This window comes from Monodon monoceros, unplaced genomic scaffold, assembly GCF_005190385.1.
Source record: "Monodon monoceros isolate NGI ecotype Baffin Bay Population unplaced genomic scaffold, NGI_Narwhal_1 Super_Scaffold_5, whole genome shotgun sequence".
Taxonomy (NCBI): domain Eukaryota; kingdom Metazoa; phylum Chordata; class Mammalia; order Artiodactyla; family Monodontidae; genus Monodon; species Monodon monoceros.
The window spans coordinates 104,446,805-104,466,705 of record NW_021703782.1 but is presented as its reverse complement, the minus strand read 5'-3'; the positions used below and the strand labels follow the sequence as shown (position 1 = coordinate 104,466,705).

Sequence of the window (19,901 nt, the reverse complement as noted above, 5' to 3'; positions counted from 1 at the left end):
CAGAGTCAGCTGCTCCTCCCCTGAGTTCCCCTGCGCTCCCCGACCCCAGGCATACCGGGCTGTGATGGTCCTGCTCACCTTGGGTTCATGGTGCCAGCCCAGCCCTGCCTGGAGCAGGGGTCCCTCCGGTTGGATGGGGGGGTGGGCTGGGCTTCCTTCTACTCTCCTTCTCTTCCCCAAACACTCACGGAGCATTTGCTTTCCTGGGATATCACAAACAGGAGCCACAGGGGGATCAGACATCTCAGAGGCCAAATGGTGGAGAGACTGAGCTAAGCTGTGTGGCTTTGGACAGCTGACTTCCCCTTTCTGTGCCTCAGTTTCCACATCTCTGAAATGGGAATAATAACAGACCCTGCCTCATAGACCTGTATGGGTTTAATGAAATCATTCAAGTCCTTAACTCAGTGGCTATGCAGTGTAAAGAAATAAAACCTAAAGCCCTTCACCTCTATCATGCTGTTAAGATCGGGTGCAAAGAGAACCACGCTGGGAGCAGACCGCCCTCTAGGAAGAGGGGGAGGGGAAGGGCTCTGCCTACTTCCTGTCTCCTAGAGGGCACAACCCACAGCCTGGGGTTTCAGGGGGAGGGGAAGAACCCTGGCCCGGCCAGAGTCCCTAGGATGGTCAGGTGTCCTCCCAATCCTCCTCCAGATCCACACTTGCTGCCATCCCACCACCATTTAGAGCCACCCACTGATGCCACTCCACACCAGGCAACAGGCCGGGCCGCAGGGAGGCTGCACGCATCGAGATGACAGACAACCACAGCTCATTCACTCACTTGGTAGACAGACACGGAGCACCTCTCCAGTACCAGGCCCTGTGCCAGGCTTGGGGGTACCTGGGGCAGAGGTTCTCAGACCCCAGTGTGCACAGGCAACCCCAGGGACCAGTTGGGAATGCAGATTCATAGGCTTCACCCTGAGAGTTGGAATCTGCATGTTTAACAAGCACTGCAAGACAGACCCGAGCTCTGTCGGGTCTCAAGGGCAGTGGGGTGGGATGGAGAGAGCCAGGGAGACCCTGTGACACTGGTGACTCCTGGGCCAGGCCTTCAGAGGACTTCTCCAGAAGAAGACAGGACGACAGAGGCCAGGGACACATCCTGCAACGACCAGTACAGCTTGAGTAAGACCTAGATGTGGACAAGTGTCTGAGATGTGTGGGAACAGCAGGTGAGCTGGTGGCTGAGGTCAGAGAATGAGAGAAGAGGCAAGGCCTGACTGAGGAAGGCTTTGAAGGCCAAGCTGAGAGCCAGCAGGAAGAAGCCATCTGAGAACAAGCCTCGGGCCAACGGTAGAGAGGGAGGTCTCCTTAATTCCCGTAGGCCTGGTTCTAGCTTGAGTCCTCCCAGGCCTCAATTCCAAGAGCCCAGAGCCTGAGACTTGCGGACTGGGACTAGCTACATAATTTGCAGAGCCCAGCGCAAAACGAAAACGCAGGGCACTTGTTCAAAACATATTAAGAATTTCAAGAGGGCAACAGCAGAGCATTAAACCGAGTGCAAAGCCCTCCTAAGTGGAGGGCCCGGTTAACTTGCCCACGAAGCTGGACCTGGCCAGGACCCAGCCAAGTGGCTCACCCTTGCTGTGTCCAGCCCAGAGTGCTCAGAACCTGGGGGTTCCAGTCACCCCAGCTCCAAGCCCCAGGCCCCTCTGACTCTCCCTTTGCCCACCCCCCCTCGGCCCTCAGAGCTGCCTCCTCAAGTTGGCTTGAACCTGTCCCCTCTCTAGTCCCCTCCACTGCCCTCGCCTCCCAGGTGGCAGCAGCCTCCCCCTGCCTGTCTCCAGTCTCCAATCCTGTGCACACGCTGCCAGTGTCATCTCCATAAAGTGCCTCTCCAGTCCTGTCACTCCCCTGTCCAATAACCTTCAATGGCTCCCTCCTGCCCACAGGATAAAATCCAAACCCCGTTGCATAGCTACTGGCCTCCGCCCTGCTCTGCAGCCCCAAGTCCCAGCAGCCCCCAGGCAGTCCCTCCAGTCAGACTCACTGTCTCAGCCCACTTTTCTCGGCCCACCAATTTAACCCCTAATATTCCTGCTACCAGTTCCCCTACCTGGAATGCCCTCTCCAAATCCTCCTTGGCGCCAGCCTCTCACCTCACAGGCACCTGCCCAGGGTAACGCCGTACGCAGACCCTTGCTGTCTTGCGTGATTAACCAGACCCCTGCTCATTGCCCTTCTCGATAACAAAAACAGCTCACATCTACCAGGACGGCTCTTCGCATGCATCGTGTCATTTAATACAACAACCGTAGAAGCTAGGGTTTTGATTATCCCTGATTTAGCAACAAGAGAAGCTGAGGGACTCAGCTAGAGTTCACAGCTAAAAGAAGGGTCACACAGCTAGAAAAAGGCTGAGCCTGGAATCCAGCCGAGCCAGTCGAGCCACGAGCTAGTCCCCTATACTTTCTTCCAATACTAACTGAGCACCTACTACATGCCATGCCCTGTTCTAGCCGAGGCATGGTGCACACAATGAACTCTGGCAAAGAGACTGCCTGCTATGTATATCCATAGCCAGATGCCTGTTCAGACCCAACACAAAGGACTATGGGAGCATCAGTAACAATATCAGCAAGAGCCACACACATAACCTGAGGACGTTTCACCTGCTTTTGCCTTTAAAATCTCATCATTACCCTAAGGCAGGTGCTTGGTCCTCAACAGACTTTGAGGGAACTGAGGCACAGACAGGGAAAGCACCTAACCCAACGTCACATAGCCAGTAAGTGGCAGAGCCTAGATCGAACTCTGAACCCTGAAGCTCCAAAGCACTGGCATCTTTCCTCTACCTGGCTAAGAGTCTGGTTAAGTTCTCGGCCTCCCAAGGAATCAGTTCTGGGGTAACAAAATCAGAGAAGAGGCCAACATTTCCAGGCACAGGGACTGTGCTGACATGATTTCTGCTTAACTCTGCCCCCACCCCCAGGACACCCATTGAGCCCAGGAGCTCTCTGAGGGCAGGGTAGGTCTGCCCCATCCTGGCCCAGCTTAGCCAGGACCTGGCTGAGCAACTAAAAGGCCCCTAGCTGGGTTCCTGGTAACTAGCTGCCCAGGTGCACCCGTCTCTTACCTAATACCCCTCCTGACTTCCTGCCACTGAGCAGTCACCAAGCAGGGCATGTGGTTGATTCCGTGACACTCCCTGTGCCCCAGGGCAAGATGTTTCCTTTTATAAGTTATTATTATTATTATTACTACTATCATTATGGTTATTTTAATTTAAATCTTTGATGTTCGGGGAGGTGTTTCTCTGCAGAAACAGAGCATGTCTGTGGGAGGATGGCACCTCAATGACTGGCTTGAACTCTTGCCACGTGGGACGGCTGGACCAGTGGGCGGCCTGCTCCATCCTCCTCCAGGGGTCTGTGCTGCTCACTTATCAGGCTGACATCCCACAGGGAGGCTGCCGCCCTGCCCGCCCCTCCGGCTCCAGGCCTGCCGACTGGAACCAGACCTGGAGGGGTGGGCGGGCAGGGACAAGTGGGAGGGGGCCGGGCCCTCACCGCAGGCCCCTTTGCAGTTCAAAGTGACAGGCTCAGGCAGCTGTCCCCTTCAAAGGGCAGACAGAGCCTGCCCAGAGCTGCTGTACTGGCAGCCCAAGCCCAGGAGGCAGGATCGGAGTAAAGGCAGCCCTGGGAGAGCTGGCAGGGATCCCATCCATGGGCTGGGCCTGCTCCCCTGTCCCCTTGCCTAGAGCAGGAGGGCACACCCTGGCCGGCTGTATCTTGCAGTGTGACACTGGGAAAAGCACCTTCCCTCTGGGAACCGCCCTGCTGTCACTGGGTATTTGCAAAGCACTCAGAAGGCACTCGGGGACGGTCATGCATGATGCTGACAATGCTGACGATGAAGATGGTGAGTCAGTCTCTCTGAGAAACACTGCCTCAAAGCCGGAACACCAGAGTCTGATTCTCACCAGCTGCTCCCTAGCTGTGTGACCCAGGGCAGGTCACTTAAGTTCTCTGTGCCCTGGTTTCCCCATCTGCAAGGGGAGGCTAAGATGGGATGATGCCATGCCCTCTCAGCATGAGGCAGGTCACAGACAGGCTTCTCCCATCATGGCCAAAATATGCCCCACCTACTGCCAGGACAGCTCTTCAGCCCAAGTGAGACCCACCAAGAAGGTCGGTCCCAATGCTCCCCCGAGCCCGGGCCCCTCAAGGCTGAGGAACAGTCAAGTCTTGGCACCTATAGATGCTGGCTACATGCTGGTGCAGCTCCCCACTGGCCATGTGACCCTGGGTATGTGGTTTCACCTGTCTGAGCCCCAGTTCTCTCACCTGGAAATCTGGGTAAACAATAGGGCTTTTAAGAATTCTCACTAAGATCTGGGGTGCCGAGGGCTTAGCCCTGAGCCTAGACGTAACATGTGCCCAGGATAGACGGTAGCTCTTATTGCTACCTGAAGCTGCGTGACCTTGGGGAAAACTGTTGCACCTCTCAGGTCAAGGCTGCGAAATGGGAAATGATGATAAGAATACCTGCCACGGGGCAGTGAGAAGATTCAATGAGCTGATCCCCCTGAAACCTTTACCACAGGCAGCATGCTATGAACACTGGCCTTTAATTATGAAGCATCCATTCAACAAATAACATTTAGCCTGGGGCCAGGCCACCACCAGGGCACAGAATGCAGCAAGGGGCCACAATCTGCCTCCCAAAGGGTTGCTGAAAGTTTTCTCCTGACAGAATGCCTGGGCTCCAATCCCAGTTCCACTTGCTAGCTGTGTGACCTTGGGCAAGTTACTCAACTCCTCGGTGCCTCTTGCCTTATCTGAAAATGAAAATAATAACAGTACCCCTGTCGTATCTCTGGAAAGAATGTGAGGGGCTTAGAACAGCGCCTGAGGAACCACAACCCCTCAACAAGCATCAGCTGTGATTATTACTGTTCCTGCCGCTATTGTGTGCTGTCTGGGCTGGGCCTGCCCATCAGCAAGCCCCCTGCAGCCAGGCCCCCTTCTGCAGCTCACAAACTTGGGAAGTGTTAGCTCCTGAGAGGAGCTCCGAGTACCCTGCGGAACAGATGCTTCTGTGGGCTTCCTCCCTGGTCTGTTTCCCCAGCAGCTGGAACACTTAGGAAAAAAAGCTCCCAGCCTGCTGGGCTTGTCAAAGCAGGGCCAGATTTACTAGAACCAGGCTTGGACGGTAATTTTGTGGTCATAACAACTATTTTCTTTACATGCTCCTATAGAAAGGGGAACCCCCGGCTTTAAAAAAAAAAAAAAAAAAACCTAATTGAAGACACCATCGAGCGTAAATATGCTGGAGTTTTTAATAAAAACATGATGGAAGAAAACATTCAAAGCTCAATAATCAGAAGCAATTTGCGTTGTGAGGGGAGATGTGTCATTCCCCCCCCCCCCCACTTGGCTGTGCTCAGCGCGGGACTGGCTCTGGGGCTGGCAACTTTAGACCTATGGCAAAAATAATGAACAGCAGTGAGGCTCGGAGATAGCCTGGAAAAGAAAAACATATGCCAAAGAGTGTGGTGCAAAAGCCATATTTCATGCCTGACTTTAGAGAATGTTAATAAGGATTAGAACCATACTCCAACAGAACAACGATCGGTCACGACGGGTAATTAATTCTGCTTCAGATCTCTGCTCGGGAAAATGAAAGCGGTAAGTGTTACTTCACAGCGTAGAGATCCCACCGCACCAGGACAACTCAAAGAACTTCCAGAGCTGTGTCCTGATCCCAGCTGAAAGGAACCTGGCTGTCGCCGGCAGTCTCTCCTGATCTGTTGCGCTGTAGATTTGGGGATCTTTTCCGAATTGTAACAATATCAAACTCTTTTTTAATTTCAGGATTGGTTAATAAATATGATTAAGATAACACGTCCCAAACCACATGTCCTCTGTTCGGCCTCCAACATGTGGAGGACAGATGTGTCTTCCGTGCACAGATGACCCAGTCGGCTGCTCCCCCAAGGCAGGGACCCTGGGAGACGGAGCCCTGAGAGGTCCTGGCAGCCCAGTGGCCCTCTGTGGCCCTGGCCAGGCTGCTGGCCTCCCTGTGACCTGCTGGAGAGAAGAAGGGCCAAGCCCAGGGGGTCTGGGAGCCTGACACTAAGAGGATGGAGAGGTGGTGGGATGTGGCGCTGTGCTCACCTGGCTCTTGTCCCTCAGTGTCCCAATTGAGAAGATAAAATTCCCAAACCCATGTGCTATACAGAAAGCTCGCAGAATCATTTCATCATGGAGGCCTGTTACCCCCTCTCAAGAACCAGAATCATAGGACCTTCCCCTCTCGGTGACCTCAGCCCAGGAGGACAGACTAGGTCACTGATAAAGTCAGAGTTTGGAAGAGGGTTCTAGAGAATTGTGGAGTTGCCACATAGACTGCTAACCTGGCAGAGGGCAGACTGAGGTTCCTGCTTCTGTTCCGCTACAACTAAGATTTGGGGCAACTCCTGGCTACACCCGGGCCCCACTTTTCCCATTTCTACAAGGATCTTGAAGAGGCCTTCAGCTGGGACATTCTAAACCAGCCCAAGGTCCTGGTGGTGGGTGTGGCCCTGGTCCTCCGAGGTCCCTGGAGGACAAGGAGAAGCCAGGTCCTGGAGACCAGGGCAGGGAAGCCGGGGCATGCTGCTATCCACAGCAGGACTCCAGCTCTGGGGGTGGGAGGCAGCAGGCTCAGAGCCAAGGCTGGTGTGGGTAAGCACCTCTCCCACCCCAACCAAACAGGGCCCTGCCCCCAGAGCAAGGCTCTGGGCCAAGGTAGGAGTGAGCCTCTGTCTTAGCTTTCCCTTGGAGCTAGGAGGGAGGAAGGAGTTAGCCCAGGCCAGGCAGAAGGGCTAGGGGTGCAGAGAGAGGAAGGGCATTCTACATTAGTGGTAGAATGAATGAATGAGTGAATGAATGTCAGAGAAAGAAGGCTTCCCAAACCCATCACAGCAGGCAGGCAGAAGACAGGGCACCTCCTGGAAAGGAAAAAGGCTACTAATGGTCCCTTGTGGAGGGACACTATGACCTGGATGAGCCCCAGCTGCTGCAGGGCAGGGGTGGGGTAAATTCTGGCCTCTTGGAAGAGGCAGGAGGGTCTCCTTTCAAGATCACTCCCTTCTCCGAGGCTACTCAGGAGGTCAGGCTCCACCTGAGCTGGATGGGGTCAGGACTGCCTGGTGGAAGAACTGTGTCACTGGCCGCCTGGCCTTCTTTCAGCTGGGGCCCACTGGCCATTGACTGCTGAGTTTCTGGCCCCCTATTACCGCTCAGGCCTTGGCCTCCCTGTAAGACCCCAGGCCTCTCCCCTGCTGAGGAGCCCGGGCTAGCGGGCAGACGCTGCGAGCCCAAGGCTGGCCCGGCCCGGCTGATATGAACCATCTGCGTTGTCTTAGGCCGCCCCTCTGCCCACTGTCCCTCTGAACTCGGCCGGTTCCCGCGGGCCTTTTGATGCCTCGCAGGGTCACAGACCCCCGCACACAAATCACCGCCGCGGGGCTGGGGGTGGGGCGGAGGCGCTGAAACCTAATCCGCAAAGTTTGCTCTGCTGCCGCCGGCTCGCTCCTTCCCTCCTTCACTCGACCACCAACCCCCCTTTCCAAACAAGGCTTATTTTTCTTGCCAAAAAAACAAAGTTGGTATCAAGTGTTTCGAGGGAGAAAGTCTCTCCCCCGCCTGCCCCCGGCCTGGAAGGAAGGGCCAGAGATGCTGGCTGAGCCCAGGACTGCGGAGGGGGCTCCGGGAGAGCACGGGCGGGAGGTGAGCTCCGGATCCCCAGGTCCGTTGGTCCCCTTCCCAGCTCCGGCGGGTCCCCATGCCCTGCTTAAGAGCCTCAGACCCGACTGTTTTTGACCCTGCCCTGTCCCCCTGGTTGTCCCCTGCCCAGATGGGGCTCCCTCCTTGGGGCTCTCTGTCCCAGAGTGGCCAGAGAGGGAAGCATCACTTCCTGCCCCTTCTCCCTTCCCATAAAATAGCCCTTGCCTGTCGCTTTTACGAGGTGACACCCTGCTTTCAGCCTGATCCTCCCCACGCCCGGAGCCTGGGCTCGAGAGGGAGGAGACTGCGTGCAGTCAGGCATCTCTGGAGCGCTCCCAGGGCGCACTGGGGTCCCCGGGAGGCTGCCCCGGAGCATAGCCTAAGAGCTTTAAAAGGAGGCCAAGGAGTCGGGTGTATTAGAGACAAATTCCTACGAAGTCCCCCCTCCAACTCCGTGGACTCTGGGGCTTTGGGTCTGAGATCCTAGAAGTCGGGCGGGAGGTCGCCGGCCTGGTCCTCTGGAGGGGATAGCGGAGCCCTGGGGGTGCGCGGGTTTCATTTGCTGGGTGTTGGTTTTGCTTTTGGTTTTTTCAGCCTGTGCAGCGACCCGGAGTCGTGCGCGGCGGCTTCTCGACACCCGCGTCTTCCCACGGTGCCCGGAGGCGAGTGCCAGCAACAAAGGTGCGCGCCTGCGGCGCCCGCTGTGGGGCTGGAGTTCTAGTTGTCGGAGCTGGCAGCCAGGGCTCGGGCAGGGAGGCGACCTTGAGGGCCTGGTTGGTAGACCTGCCTGGATCTGGGCGGCCCGAGCGCCGCAGTAAAGATCTGCACACTGTGGGACAGGGGTGGCGGCGGCGGCGGTGGCGAGAATAGAGGCGCCACTGGCCCAGCAGAGAAGCAGGTTTCTGCAGGGGTTGAACAAAGGAATTCGCCCTCGAAGAAAGGGGCCCAGCGAGCGGCCGGGAATGGTCAGCTCGCAGGAGTACCAGCATGGCGACAGAAGTCCCAGGGATCCAACGAAATCCGCCCCGCGGAGGACCCCAGGCTGGCATCTCCATTCGACCTCTCCCTGCTTCTCAATCCTGCTTTAATGGGGATGGTGGGTGTGCACTACCCAGTGCCACTTTTCCTGGGAAAAGGGGTCAGATGGGGCCTGTGCTCTCCATCAGTGGAGGCAAAAAAATCCCACCAATCTGTATCCTCTGTATCCTGAGTCCTCTGCCCCATTTTCCAGAAGCTGACAATTGAGGCTCCTCCAAAGCAATCCCTTCCCCCACCTTTGGTGCAACGCCTGGCGGGCCCGGGAAACCCAAGCGCGATGGGAAATGAAAGGCACGGGGCAGGGGTGGGGGCCAGGGTTAGAGCCCCCCTCCTCCCTGAGCCCTCGGAAGGGGTGGAGGGGACACGGTTGTAAGGTGCTCGGCTTCTTTTCTCTGCTTGACATGAATAAGGGGATTAGGACGGCAAGTTTCCGTCGTTCACTCCGTTGGACAAAGGGCCCCGCGGTTTGAGCGGCGCAGCCTCTGATTAAACGACAGAGCCCTGTCACTCAGCACCATCCTAGGTACTTGTGTTCGTGACATAATCTTATTAGAAGATAAAACCGGCGAAATCCTTTTCATAATGAAAAGTTACATTTAATGGCTGGACTCGCCCCCCACTCCCTCCCCGGACCCTGCTCGCCTCCCCCCGTTGCTGTTGGATATGGCTCGCCTGTAATTGGCATTTAAAGCACCAAGTCCGGGAGAAAAACGGGGTTTAGGGTTTTTGTAATCCCCCTAAACTGTCTTTGTTCGAAATCTCCACAGATACAAGTCTGTTAAGAGTAAATATTTGTGGATTGATACAACCCCGTTTCCCCCCTGCAAACCGAATCTGAAAAAAAATCCGCCCTCCCGACGGCGGGGGCGCCGGAGGGAGGGGGCTGGGTCGGCCCCAGTGTCCGCGCCGGGAACTCGGCTCTCCGGGCGCCTCGCCGCCTCCAGGAGCTGAGGGACTTTGCACATTTCTCAGGCGGGAAAAAGGTCTTAGACTCTTTTTTTCAATTTTCTATTCCCTCGATAAACAAACCTCCCGATCTCGCCGCTTTGGGGCCTGCCCGAGGGGGTCGATCGGAGGGCTTGGGGAGGGGCGAGGGCTTTGCTCAATTCCGAATGAAAATGCGAACTCTCTCCGCCAGCCTTGCTCCCTTCCAGAGCGTTTAAGTGGCTCGGAGGGAACTCCTGGGCCGCGGGAGGCCCCGCCCTGCAGAGCTCCCCGAGTCCAGCCCAGAACACCCGCAGCCGCCAAGGGCCCCCGCAACGATAAAGAGCCCGAAGGCTGCCGCGGGGGCCCCGGGCTCCCGGCTCCAGCCCAGCCCGTCCCGGGATCGGATTCCTTCATAAATCAGCGGCTGGGTGAAAGGGCTGCGCTTTAGAAAGGGCAGGACCGTGTGCGCGTATTAGAACCCCCGGTTCCCAAATCCGGGCTAAACCCCTGGTGACACCGAAATTCATCAACCGCCGCTGGCGCCCGCGCCTCGACCAAGGAGCCCGGGAGCCAAGGAGCCTGTGCACGGCGCTGCCCCACTCGGGGGTGAAGGAGAACGAAGAGCAGGAACCCTCCGAGAGGTGGGCCTGGAGGAGAACGCGGGTGGAGACCGCTGAGAGCCCTCCCGCCCGCGCGCCGGAGTGGGGGCGCTGAAGGAAGCTCCCTACCCGGAGAAAGGCAGTTATTCTAACCTTTCTCCTTCTCTGGCAAGGACTGGCCTTACTGGGGGCGTTCCGGCGGGAAAAGGGCAGTGATCCCCCCCCACCCCCTGCACACACACACACACACACACACACACACACACATCCTTCCACGCTGGGTGCTCTAGGGAGAATCACTACGACTGTCCAAAGTGGGAATCTGGGGCTTCCGGAAGTAAGGGGGTGGCTCCCGTCCGCTTTGGCAGTTAGACCTGCTGCGGGTGGGGGGAGAATCTGCTACAGGAGTAACTTCGGATCTGAGGGAAGTGCCTTAACTCCCTCAGCCTGGGTTTGCTCACCTACACATGGAGCTAGAGCAAAAAAGGTCAGTGCACATCCAGGCACTGGAGAAACGCCCATTCCTTTCCTTCTAGGTGCACTGCTGTGGCTTGCCCCTCTGGGCTTAGTGAGGCTCTGCTCTGCCCGTTCACATCTACACCGGCCACGCTCAAGAATCTGTTGGGGAAAATTGGGGACTTACGTGCTTCAGGAGTAACGGGGGCCCATCCACAGGCTGCTGGCTGCCCGCCTCCAAGGACCAGTTTCTGACAGCCAGACCTGACCCATTCCTTTTGCAAGGAAAAAATTCAAAAACACCAGCCTAGACCCGGGTAAGGAGCGAGATGGTGGGCAAGGCTGCTCCAGGAGGCCTGTTGAGGAGGCTCCACTCTCTGGGCCTCCCACTCAGGGCAGACAATGCATTCCTGCCGGGCAGGGAGCCTCCGGCTTACTTCCCAGGCAGGCAGGAAGGAAACATACATTGACTGAATGCCGAAGGAAGCCTGGCATCTTTGGGTTTGTTTCACTTTCCTCTGAGCAACCCTGTGAGATTGGGATTATCACCCCTATTACACAGAGAAAGAAACTGAAGCTTGGGAAGAGGCACCAGCTTTCCTAAATGCCCTTGGCCTGTGTCACTGGGAGCCAGAGACATTTTCGACCCAGATCTGTAATTGCAATCTTGCTGTTTCCTTTGAGGAAATGTGCCCCACTCAGAGGGCCCTCCTTTTAGAGGAGGTGGCCCCAGAGCACCGTGGTCCTCTCCATCTCCACAGGCTCGGGCAACTCCAGGCCTGGGCGGGTGCCCACACCCAGGCAGCCCAGCAACTATGGCAATTCAGGAGTCACGTGACGACAGTCACTGAGTCTTGGAGGATCGCAGGAGGCGGGAGGGGGGAACAGCAGTCACACCCAGCTCCTCCCCTCTCACCATCGTCGCTGCTGCAGCACCGGCAGAGGCACCTGGGGGTGGGGAGGCACCCCTTGGCAGCACGGAGTTCCAGCGCGCTCACTCATCTTCCTGCACCTAGCCAGCTGCTCGGTGGTCTCCTGACTCCTGTCGGCCCTGGTGGGCACCTCTGATGCTCTGGGCAGCCTACAGGACCCTCCCCGCTGGCAACCAGGTCACAGTTCCCGAGGAAACCTCTTACAGCACGGCCGCCTAGGAAGCAGCAAACATCTTTGTTTCTTCTGGAACCAGATTCCAGGAACCGGGCTTTCCCCCCCAGTTCACCAAGTGCCAGGCCAGCCAGGTGCTCCGCCATCAGCCGGCGCACTTGGTCCAGGTCTGGGCCTGGCTCCCAATTGGGACAAAGCCCCCTCCCCCCAGACCCCTATACTCCCCCACCTCCCTTCAGGGCTCCGGGGTCCACCAGGCAGGTCCAGCAGCTGCCTGTCAAGAAGCTGAACAGAAATGGATACAGGGACTTCCCTGGTGGCACAGTGGTTAAGACTCCATGCTCCCAATGCAGGGGGCCTGGGTTCGATCCCTGGCCGGGGAACTAGATACCACATGCATGCCACAACTAAGACCCAGTGCAACCAAATAAATAAATATTTAAAAAAAAGAAATGGATACAATATTGCCCCAGGAATAACAAAGGAAGGGCCCACGCAGAAATTTATTTGTACTGATCAGGCCGGGGAAAGGTAAAGGGCAGCGAGGAAGTGCTGTCAGCCAGGCCTGAAACTCAAGAAAGTTGCCATTCGGAGCACAGTGGCCCCTTATACCCCTCCACTGCCAACACTGCAGTAGTTAAAGCAAACACAGGCCCTTCACTGCCCTGTCAGTTACACCTTCCCCCTGAAAATTACACAAACTTTGAAAGATTTTTCTGAGAGAAGACGGATGCTTCAGGTGACTTGAGGTCAAGGCTAGGCTGTTTAAAGTATATTATTAACAAATAAACATTTACTGCACACAGAAAAAAAAAGAGAAAAAAAAAGGAGAAAAGCTCTATAGGCCACCGGGGAACCAAATCATGTTGCTTCTGGCTTCAAATGACAGGAGACATTTATGACAGGAATGGAGAACACCAGCCGGTTGATGAAATGGCAAACGTCTGCCACTTTGCTTCCTCTGCCTTCGTGAATCAACTTTTTCAAATATGGTTTTCAGCCTTGCCTTCCCCTCAATACCACCGCCTCCCCACTTCTGACTGCAGTGGCAATAAATATATATAATTTTGGTTTTGCTCTCTGCTGCCATCAGCACAGAATCTGGGGGTTGGAGAGGGCTGGGTCAGCCAGAGAGCCAAGGGCCTTGGGTCCTCCTGCACCCTCAACTGAATGACAGCTCACAGGAGCTCCCTGGATGAGTGGACCACCCCTCTCTTCTTCCCTCCCCTGAAGCTAGGGCCTGACTGTGACATCCAACAAATTGGAAGTTATAACTCACGTCACTGAGAGTATCCTCCGTCTCTCTGCCTAACTAATGCCAAAGTAGGACTGGGTGGTTGTGAGTGTGTGTGTTTTCCCTTTTCTGTTTTAAAAACCTCACAGCTGCAGGGTAGAGGAAGTTCCTTGGGGAAGCACTGCCAGCTTTCATGGACCAAAAATACCTCCTTGGGCTGGAGGAGCCTTCTGACTGCCCAGGCTGGTGTCTCTCACCTGAAAAACATACAAATCCTTGGATCTCTCCCTCACACACCCCCCTCTTCTCACTCTCCCCTGCAGCCTCAGAGATGTCGGTTGAGCTTTATTTTCTGTCATTTGAGTCACAAAAACAAATGAGCATGAACAGTTTTCCAAATATTAAATTACACTATTGTGTGCTTTTCCAAGTTATATGCAGACCAGGTAGATTCCAATTGTTCCCCAGTGGAAAGATCTTTGCTTTAGTCCAACCTCCACCCCCCAAGGAGAAACAGGTCAGCACACCAGGCCCACCCTGCTGCCTGCCCTTCCTGCAAATGCACAGCGGGCATTTGTTTTCACTCATGTGATCAGAAGCTTTTCTGCCTCTCTAGAAGTGCAGGAGAGGATACCGGATCCCGTGAAGTGGGAAACATTTACTGAAACCTCCCCACCCCCACCCAGGTACCTTGTGTAATCCTCACAACCACCCTGAGAAATATCATCACCCCCACTTTGCTGATGGAGAACATGGGGCTCAGAGATGGGCAGCCACTTGGCTAAGATCACACAGCTACTGAGTGCTGGGCTGTGAACCCAGGTCTGTCTCACACTGTCCCACTCAGGAAAAGGGAATGGTTTTCCCAGGGTATCCCTCACCTTCCCTGCACAGAGGCTTATGACAAGCCTAGCGTGCCAGCTGCCCCTCTCTTTGGCAGGGAACCCATGGGCAGTTTGGTGTGTGGCCTTGGAGACAAGGCATTCCTTGCCACGCTGATGGTGATAAAGTAACAATAATTTCCAGAGTATTAACAACATGCCAGGCAAGATGCCAGGTCCTTTGGGGCATGTTATCTCCAATCCTTATAAGAATACTTTCCCCCGGGTGGCTAGGTCCCCCATTTTACAGAAGAGGCTCAGGTAGGTGTCAAGGCTCTGTGGTCCTAAGCCTGGCTCCAATGGACAGACAGGAGGGAGCTGAGGGTCACCAATCACATACCCCAGAGGAGATCCTCACAGCCTGCTTCCCCCACTCGAGAAAAACCCAGCAAACAAATTAGGCTATACCAGCCCAGAGCCTAGGGGATACAGGGTGAGCCGGGAGTCAGCTGTGAATAATGTCTCTGTTCAGCAGCGGAGAACTGCAGCCTCAGGAAGGCCTTTGGTTACCTTTCCGCCTACAGCCAAGGTGCTAGGGTTAAATGCAGAGGTGCCCTCCCAGGAGCCAGAGGGTCCCCAGACTTGGGCTGGCAGAGTGAGCCTTTCAGCCCTTAGATCTCCAGGAAGAGCACTACGGAGGCCTTTTAATAAGGGAAAGCACTGGCTCTTCCTTCCAAGGACATCCACTTCCAGGACAGGCCCTCTGGCCCAGGCTGTGGGCAGGGGTGTCTGCAGCTCTGAATTGGTCTGATGGGGGCCATGCCAGCTGGGGTACCCACTGGTGGAGAGGATGCTGCTGGTAACTGGCACCCTACAGCAGGGCCTAAGGGAGGTCTCCCAAACTGGGAGAAGCAGCAGGCAGAAAAGGCTGGGGCCTGACTTTGCTCTACCCGTGCGCCACACCCGCCGCTCTGAGGAGAGGTGAGCCTCCCAGGAAGGCCTTTCCCGGTGTAAACACTTCCCAGGAAAGGAATGTGCTGGGAAGAGCTGGGTTGGGCCACTGGAGCCGCAGCCAGCTGGGGTAAATTTAAAAGAAAAAAAAAAAAAAATCACCCCAGGACTCAGACGGCTTTTTGTGAAACTCAATCAAAGCTTCGCTGCCCCACTCCTGCTGCAGTGGGTGCATCCTACCTGGGCAGGCGAGGCCCAGGGGACCGGCGCGGGCTCGGCGGCGGAGAGGCGAGGCCGCCCGGGAAGGCCCGGTGGCAGAAGCGCACCGCCAGCCCGGGACACCGAGGTAGGCGCAGGGCGCACGCAGGCTCCGTTTCGCACACTGACGAGGCTCGGGTCGTCAGACCTGGGAGCTGTCTTACAAGCCATTAGGCTCCATTTTGTGACAGATTTTTGGACTCTCCACCGACCCTCCCCCCTTCCGGAGCCTCCTCCCGGAATTCGCCACCTCCTCGGGATAGAAAGATAGAAACCCTTTCCAGACAAGCGACAGACGGCAAGAAAAGAGAGTTACATAATTCTATTAGGCCAAGCGGCAAAGAAAAAAAATTGAGGACGGGGATTTATGTTGTCATTTTTTAAAAATGCGTTCTCCGGTGAAGGAAGGAGAGAGGTGTTCGTGATTTTGCGTTTGGAGGCCGCGTTTCCTCCCGGTTTCTAACCGGGTTTTCTGTCCGAGAAGGAGCTCGGGCTGCCGAGGGGCCAGAGGCTCGGGCATAGGAGAACTATCCGATGACTTTTTTTTTTTTCCCCTGAAGATGCCCCCGAAAAACACGTACTGAGAAAAAGGAGACTTCGAGTTATGCGTGAAAATGCACAAATGCCGTGGTGGCCTGCGCTCCGCTTTGCAGGTCCAGGACGTGCGGGTGGATTTTATCAAACGCTATTCAATGCACCCAAACGTCAATTAATCACCCCGTGGTGCATAAAATAACGCTGTGCCTCTGGGTCTGTGTCCCGGATCTCTAAAACAAATCGAAAGGAGGAAGAGGCGCTTAATAAAAATAGCAATCTCCTTCCAAGGACCGAGCCCGACAACTCCTATCGAGACGAAGAAACATTTTTCAAAAGTTATGGCGGGGGTGTGTGTTAATTTCCCAATACCGCTGACGCACAGACTCCACAAAATTGAGAAGGCACGTTCCTGCGCCCACTTGCCTGGATTCTCGTCTGAAAAGCATTTACACACAGATGCAATAAATATGCATCTGCGATCCTCAAAGAAAAAAATAAATCGTGAAATACATTTTTACTGTGCAAAGAACATCGCTTCCCAGTGAGCCCCCGCCTGCGTCTCTGCGCTGGCTCTCCGAAAGAAAAGCTGATGCGAGATCCGACTGGGTATTTGTCCCCAGAATTGTCTTGATAACAACAATCCCCCTTCAGCCCCCAACTGGCCAGCCTAGTGCAGATACCTAATTGGCATTATTGGAAAAAGGGGGGGGGGCGCGAAAGAGGAAGGCACTGTGAGAGGCATGAATAATGCCCGCCTGCTGCCCTCGGGACCTAGACTCGAGCTGGAGATTCGCCCTGAACCAAAATTCACCCGCAAGCACACCCCTAATTCCACTGTGGGAGAAAAAGCTTAGGCGCCCTTTTTTCTTTTTTAAACAAACATATTTTCGGCAAAGCAATCGCTGTTTAATGTTTAATTGTTTTGTAAAATGAGGGAGTTGGCCATTCAGCTTTAAGGGATCATCCAGCTCAACATTTGTGACTTTATAATTCTGTGTTCTGAAGAACCAGGGGGCATCCTCTCCTTGTTTTAAGGAAAAGCTCTGTAAATGACTGAGGGGTGGGGAGGAGGGAGTGAACAGATATGTGCAAGAGGTTGGAAAGAGTCTTTACAAAATGTAAAAAAAAATTTTTTTCAAAAAATTGCACAAATGACTCGGAGGCCCATTTCCAGTTTTCTGGGCCTCCAGCCCGCACGTGTTAAGTGATCCAGGCTGAGCTGTGCGGGAAGTGGCACTGCCACAACCGCGCTCGGGGTCAGGCAAACAGAGCAAGGCAAGGGGTGCAGGACAGCAGGATGTGTGTGGACTTGAGGTGGGTGAGCCCTGCTAAGGGGCCAGCCCCAAGCCTCCAATCACATCTACCCCAAACTGCTTTCATCTGAGCTGACCGGTGGCCTCACTTTCTCCTGGAAGTAGAATCGTATCAGTCCGGGGCACAGCACAAACACGATCAGTGGCAGTGTGCCTAACCTGGGGTGGTCCAGAGGGGGAGGTCTCTGGGACCACAGAAGAGCTGACTCTGAACAGGGTCCCAGTTCCTGCTCTCACTGCCCCCCAGCTGGCAGGAAGTACAAGGCAGGAAAAGCAGCTCCTGCTGAGCCCCCAGACCAGGGGAGCACAGTCAGAATAGGTGCTAGCGTAGGGCTCACACGGAGACTTCTGAAGTAGAACCCGATGCCCTCTCAAGGGCTCTGGCCTGCAGTCCCACCTATTTCCAGGTCTCAGCCAAGCTGCTCCACTTCCCATCAGGGCCTGGATTTAGGGACAGTCTCTGGGCAGAGCAGGTAGGCTGCACTTAACTACCGAGCACGGGCAGCCCAGCCTTTTCCCAGAGGCTTGGGCACACACAGCCCCCCTCTGAGCCCCAAACCACTCGAGCAGCCTACCCACCCTACAGCCCCATCTGAAACAGTTTTCTGGGCTTCGCCAGGAAGTTCTCACAGGCACCCACTTGTCTCCAAATTGCTGCTCTGGGCATCCCCACACCCCTCTTCCTCGTGTTGCTCCTCTCTGCCTCCCTCTTAATCACCCTGTCAGGCACAAAACTCAGAGGGTCAAAAGAAAAAAGAAAAAACCAAAACCTGGATCTACTCTTATCTGCCAGGAGCCCCCTGCCAGACAAACCCACAGTCTCAGCTAAAAGCAAAAGTCAGTAGGTAGGGCTCAGCCCACAGTTTCTGGCCTCAACGCTGAGGCTTGGGCTGCGCCAGGGTGGAGCAAGCCATCCCGCCCCAACACATACACATGGCAAGAAAGAAGGGCTGCTGGGGAAGGTTGCCTTGGTCAGTTCCTCACCCCATGGGGAACCCAGGTTGTGGTTTCCCACCTCTTAAGGTCCTCTTCCTAGACAGCTTCTCCAGCCAACAATAATTATACGAGCAAAATTCCCGCATGGAACGGATTGGGGAGAATGCACACCCTTTTCTCTCCATCAGGGGCTGAAAGTGCAGCAGGAAGCCTGGCAGGAAGGGGGCATCCCTGGCTGCTTGGGCACTTCAGCACCCTGCCATTCCACCTCCTTGCTTCAAGAATCCCAAACCAACACAAACCCTGCCTTTGGGCTGGGGAAGCACACCGCCAGTGCCCGGCTCCCTAAAGCACTGCTTTCGTTTGAAAAATCAATTCTCGGTCCCCAATGCAGGCCTCAGTGAAGCCAGCCCCTGTCCCAAGACTGCAGCATCGTACCCCCTCGTCGGCCCAGGGCCTTGTCCCGCACCCCGACTGAGCGGCCCAGCGCAGGTTTCCCGGACAAAGGATGGTAACAGGGGCTGCCGGAGGGTCCTGGCTACCCCACCAGTGTTGGACGCGCTGGGACGGCTCTGCCCTGCCGGGAGACGCGCAACCCGCGGAGTTCTCGGAGCTGACGGGCCCAGCGGCGCGCAGGGCCGGCGGCAGGGCGGACGCGGGCCCGACATGGCAGGGGGGCGGCCGGGCTGGAGTGCCGTGCGGCTGCGGGAAAGGAGAAGGACGAGAGGCGCTTACTGTTGGTAGTCTTGTTTGCAGTACAGTTTCCGATCCCGGAAGTAGCAGCTGGTGGTGAGGGCTTGCTGACACGCCGCGCACTGCAAACACTCCTCGTGCCAGGACGACTCGTTGACTCGCATCAGGAAGCGGTCGGAGATGGGCCGCTGGCAGCCCTCGCAGACGGCGGGATGCGGGCAGTCGGAGCCTGCAGCGCACAGGGCGAGAGACGGGCCGTCAGCGCCGACCAGCCCGGCCCAGCGTCCCGATCGCGCGGTGCCCGCAGCTCCGGGCCCAAAGGCGAGGGCAGCCCGGGACTGCCGTCCGCCGCCTGCGCTTCCCCGGCCGCCGCGCCAGGGGCCGGGCAACCTCAGCTAGTTCGTCCCAGTCAGCGGACTCCGCCGCGGAGAGGCCGCGGGCCTGGAGCCTCGGCTCGGCGCTGCGCGCTCCCCTTCTCCGGAGATCGAGCGCTTGGTGATAATACATATGAGAACGAGCACGGCGCGGGGCAGCCGGCTGGGACCGAAACAGGAGAGGTGAGGCTTAGGCGCCCGCTGGCTGACACGCCCCACGGTGGCGTTCGTTGTCTTCTCTCCCTCATCTCCCCAAAATCTGTGGTTTAGCTGACCCAGGGAACATTTCCCTCTTAGAGACTCCCTCTCCCCAAGGGACCTGGCACCACTCTCAAGCTTGCCAAGGTGACTGACTACTTGAGTCCTCCATCACCCCTGCCACCCGCCTCCTACCTCTCGCCCGGAGTGGCAGCTCTGGAACTGAGGCCCGGTGAGGATGGGGGGTGGCGGCTGGAGCTGTCCTGTCCTCGCTCCTCCTAGGTGGTGTCCCTGCATACCTCTGTCCCCTCAGGATGCCTGTCTAGGCGTGCCTGCCTGTTGCCCCTCTGGTGATCACTCCAGGAGTTTTCTCTCTGTGCCCCCCACGCCCCCATGTTCTGCAAACCACTGTCTTTATCCGTTGGCCTGGAACCCTGTGTCCACCTCGGAACGAGGCCCCTGTCCCCTGCCCGTGACCACTCGGGCGTTCCGAACCCGCACTCACCCAGCAGTACCCCTAGAGTGGCGGGCCCGGGGCGCAGGGCGTGCTCCTCCATCTTGATGCCGTCCAACATCTTAGCGCAGTCCGTCTGCCCGCGGGGGAAGCACCTCTCCAGCGATTCGGGACCTGTTGCTATATCCATGGGACGCGGGGCGCGCTGCGGGCCCCGCCGGCCAGGGTGCTCGCCCGCCCGCCCGCCTGCCTGCCGGCTCGCCGCCGCCGCCGCGGCCCGGGAGCCGGGG

The 19,901-nt window shown here is 56.4% G+C and overlaps 1 protein-coding gene across 2 annotated transcripts in view; it reads right to left on the bottom strand.

The window, feature by feature from the left end:
- Nucleotides 1-19,801, bottom strand: part of LMX1B (LIM homeobox transcription factor 1 beta) — an 80,206-nt gene extending 60,405 nt beyond the window's left edge. For both annotated transcript variants that reach the window (XM_029203413.1, XM_029203412.1), the window contains exons 1-2: nucleotides 19,663-19,801; nucleotides 18,628-18,814 (exon numbers count right to left, since the gene is read on the bottom strand). In XM_029203413.1, coding sequence (XP_029059246.1) covers nucleotides 18,628-18,814; nucleotides 19,663-19,801 — 326 coding nt within the window. The remainder of the gene's footprint in view (nucleotides 1-18,627; nucleotides 18,815-19,662) is intronic.
- Nucleotides 19,802-19,901: the final 100 nt, after the last annotated feature.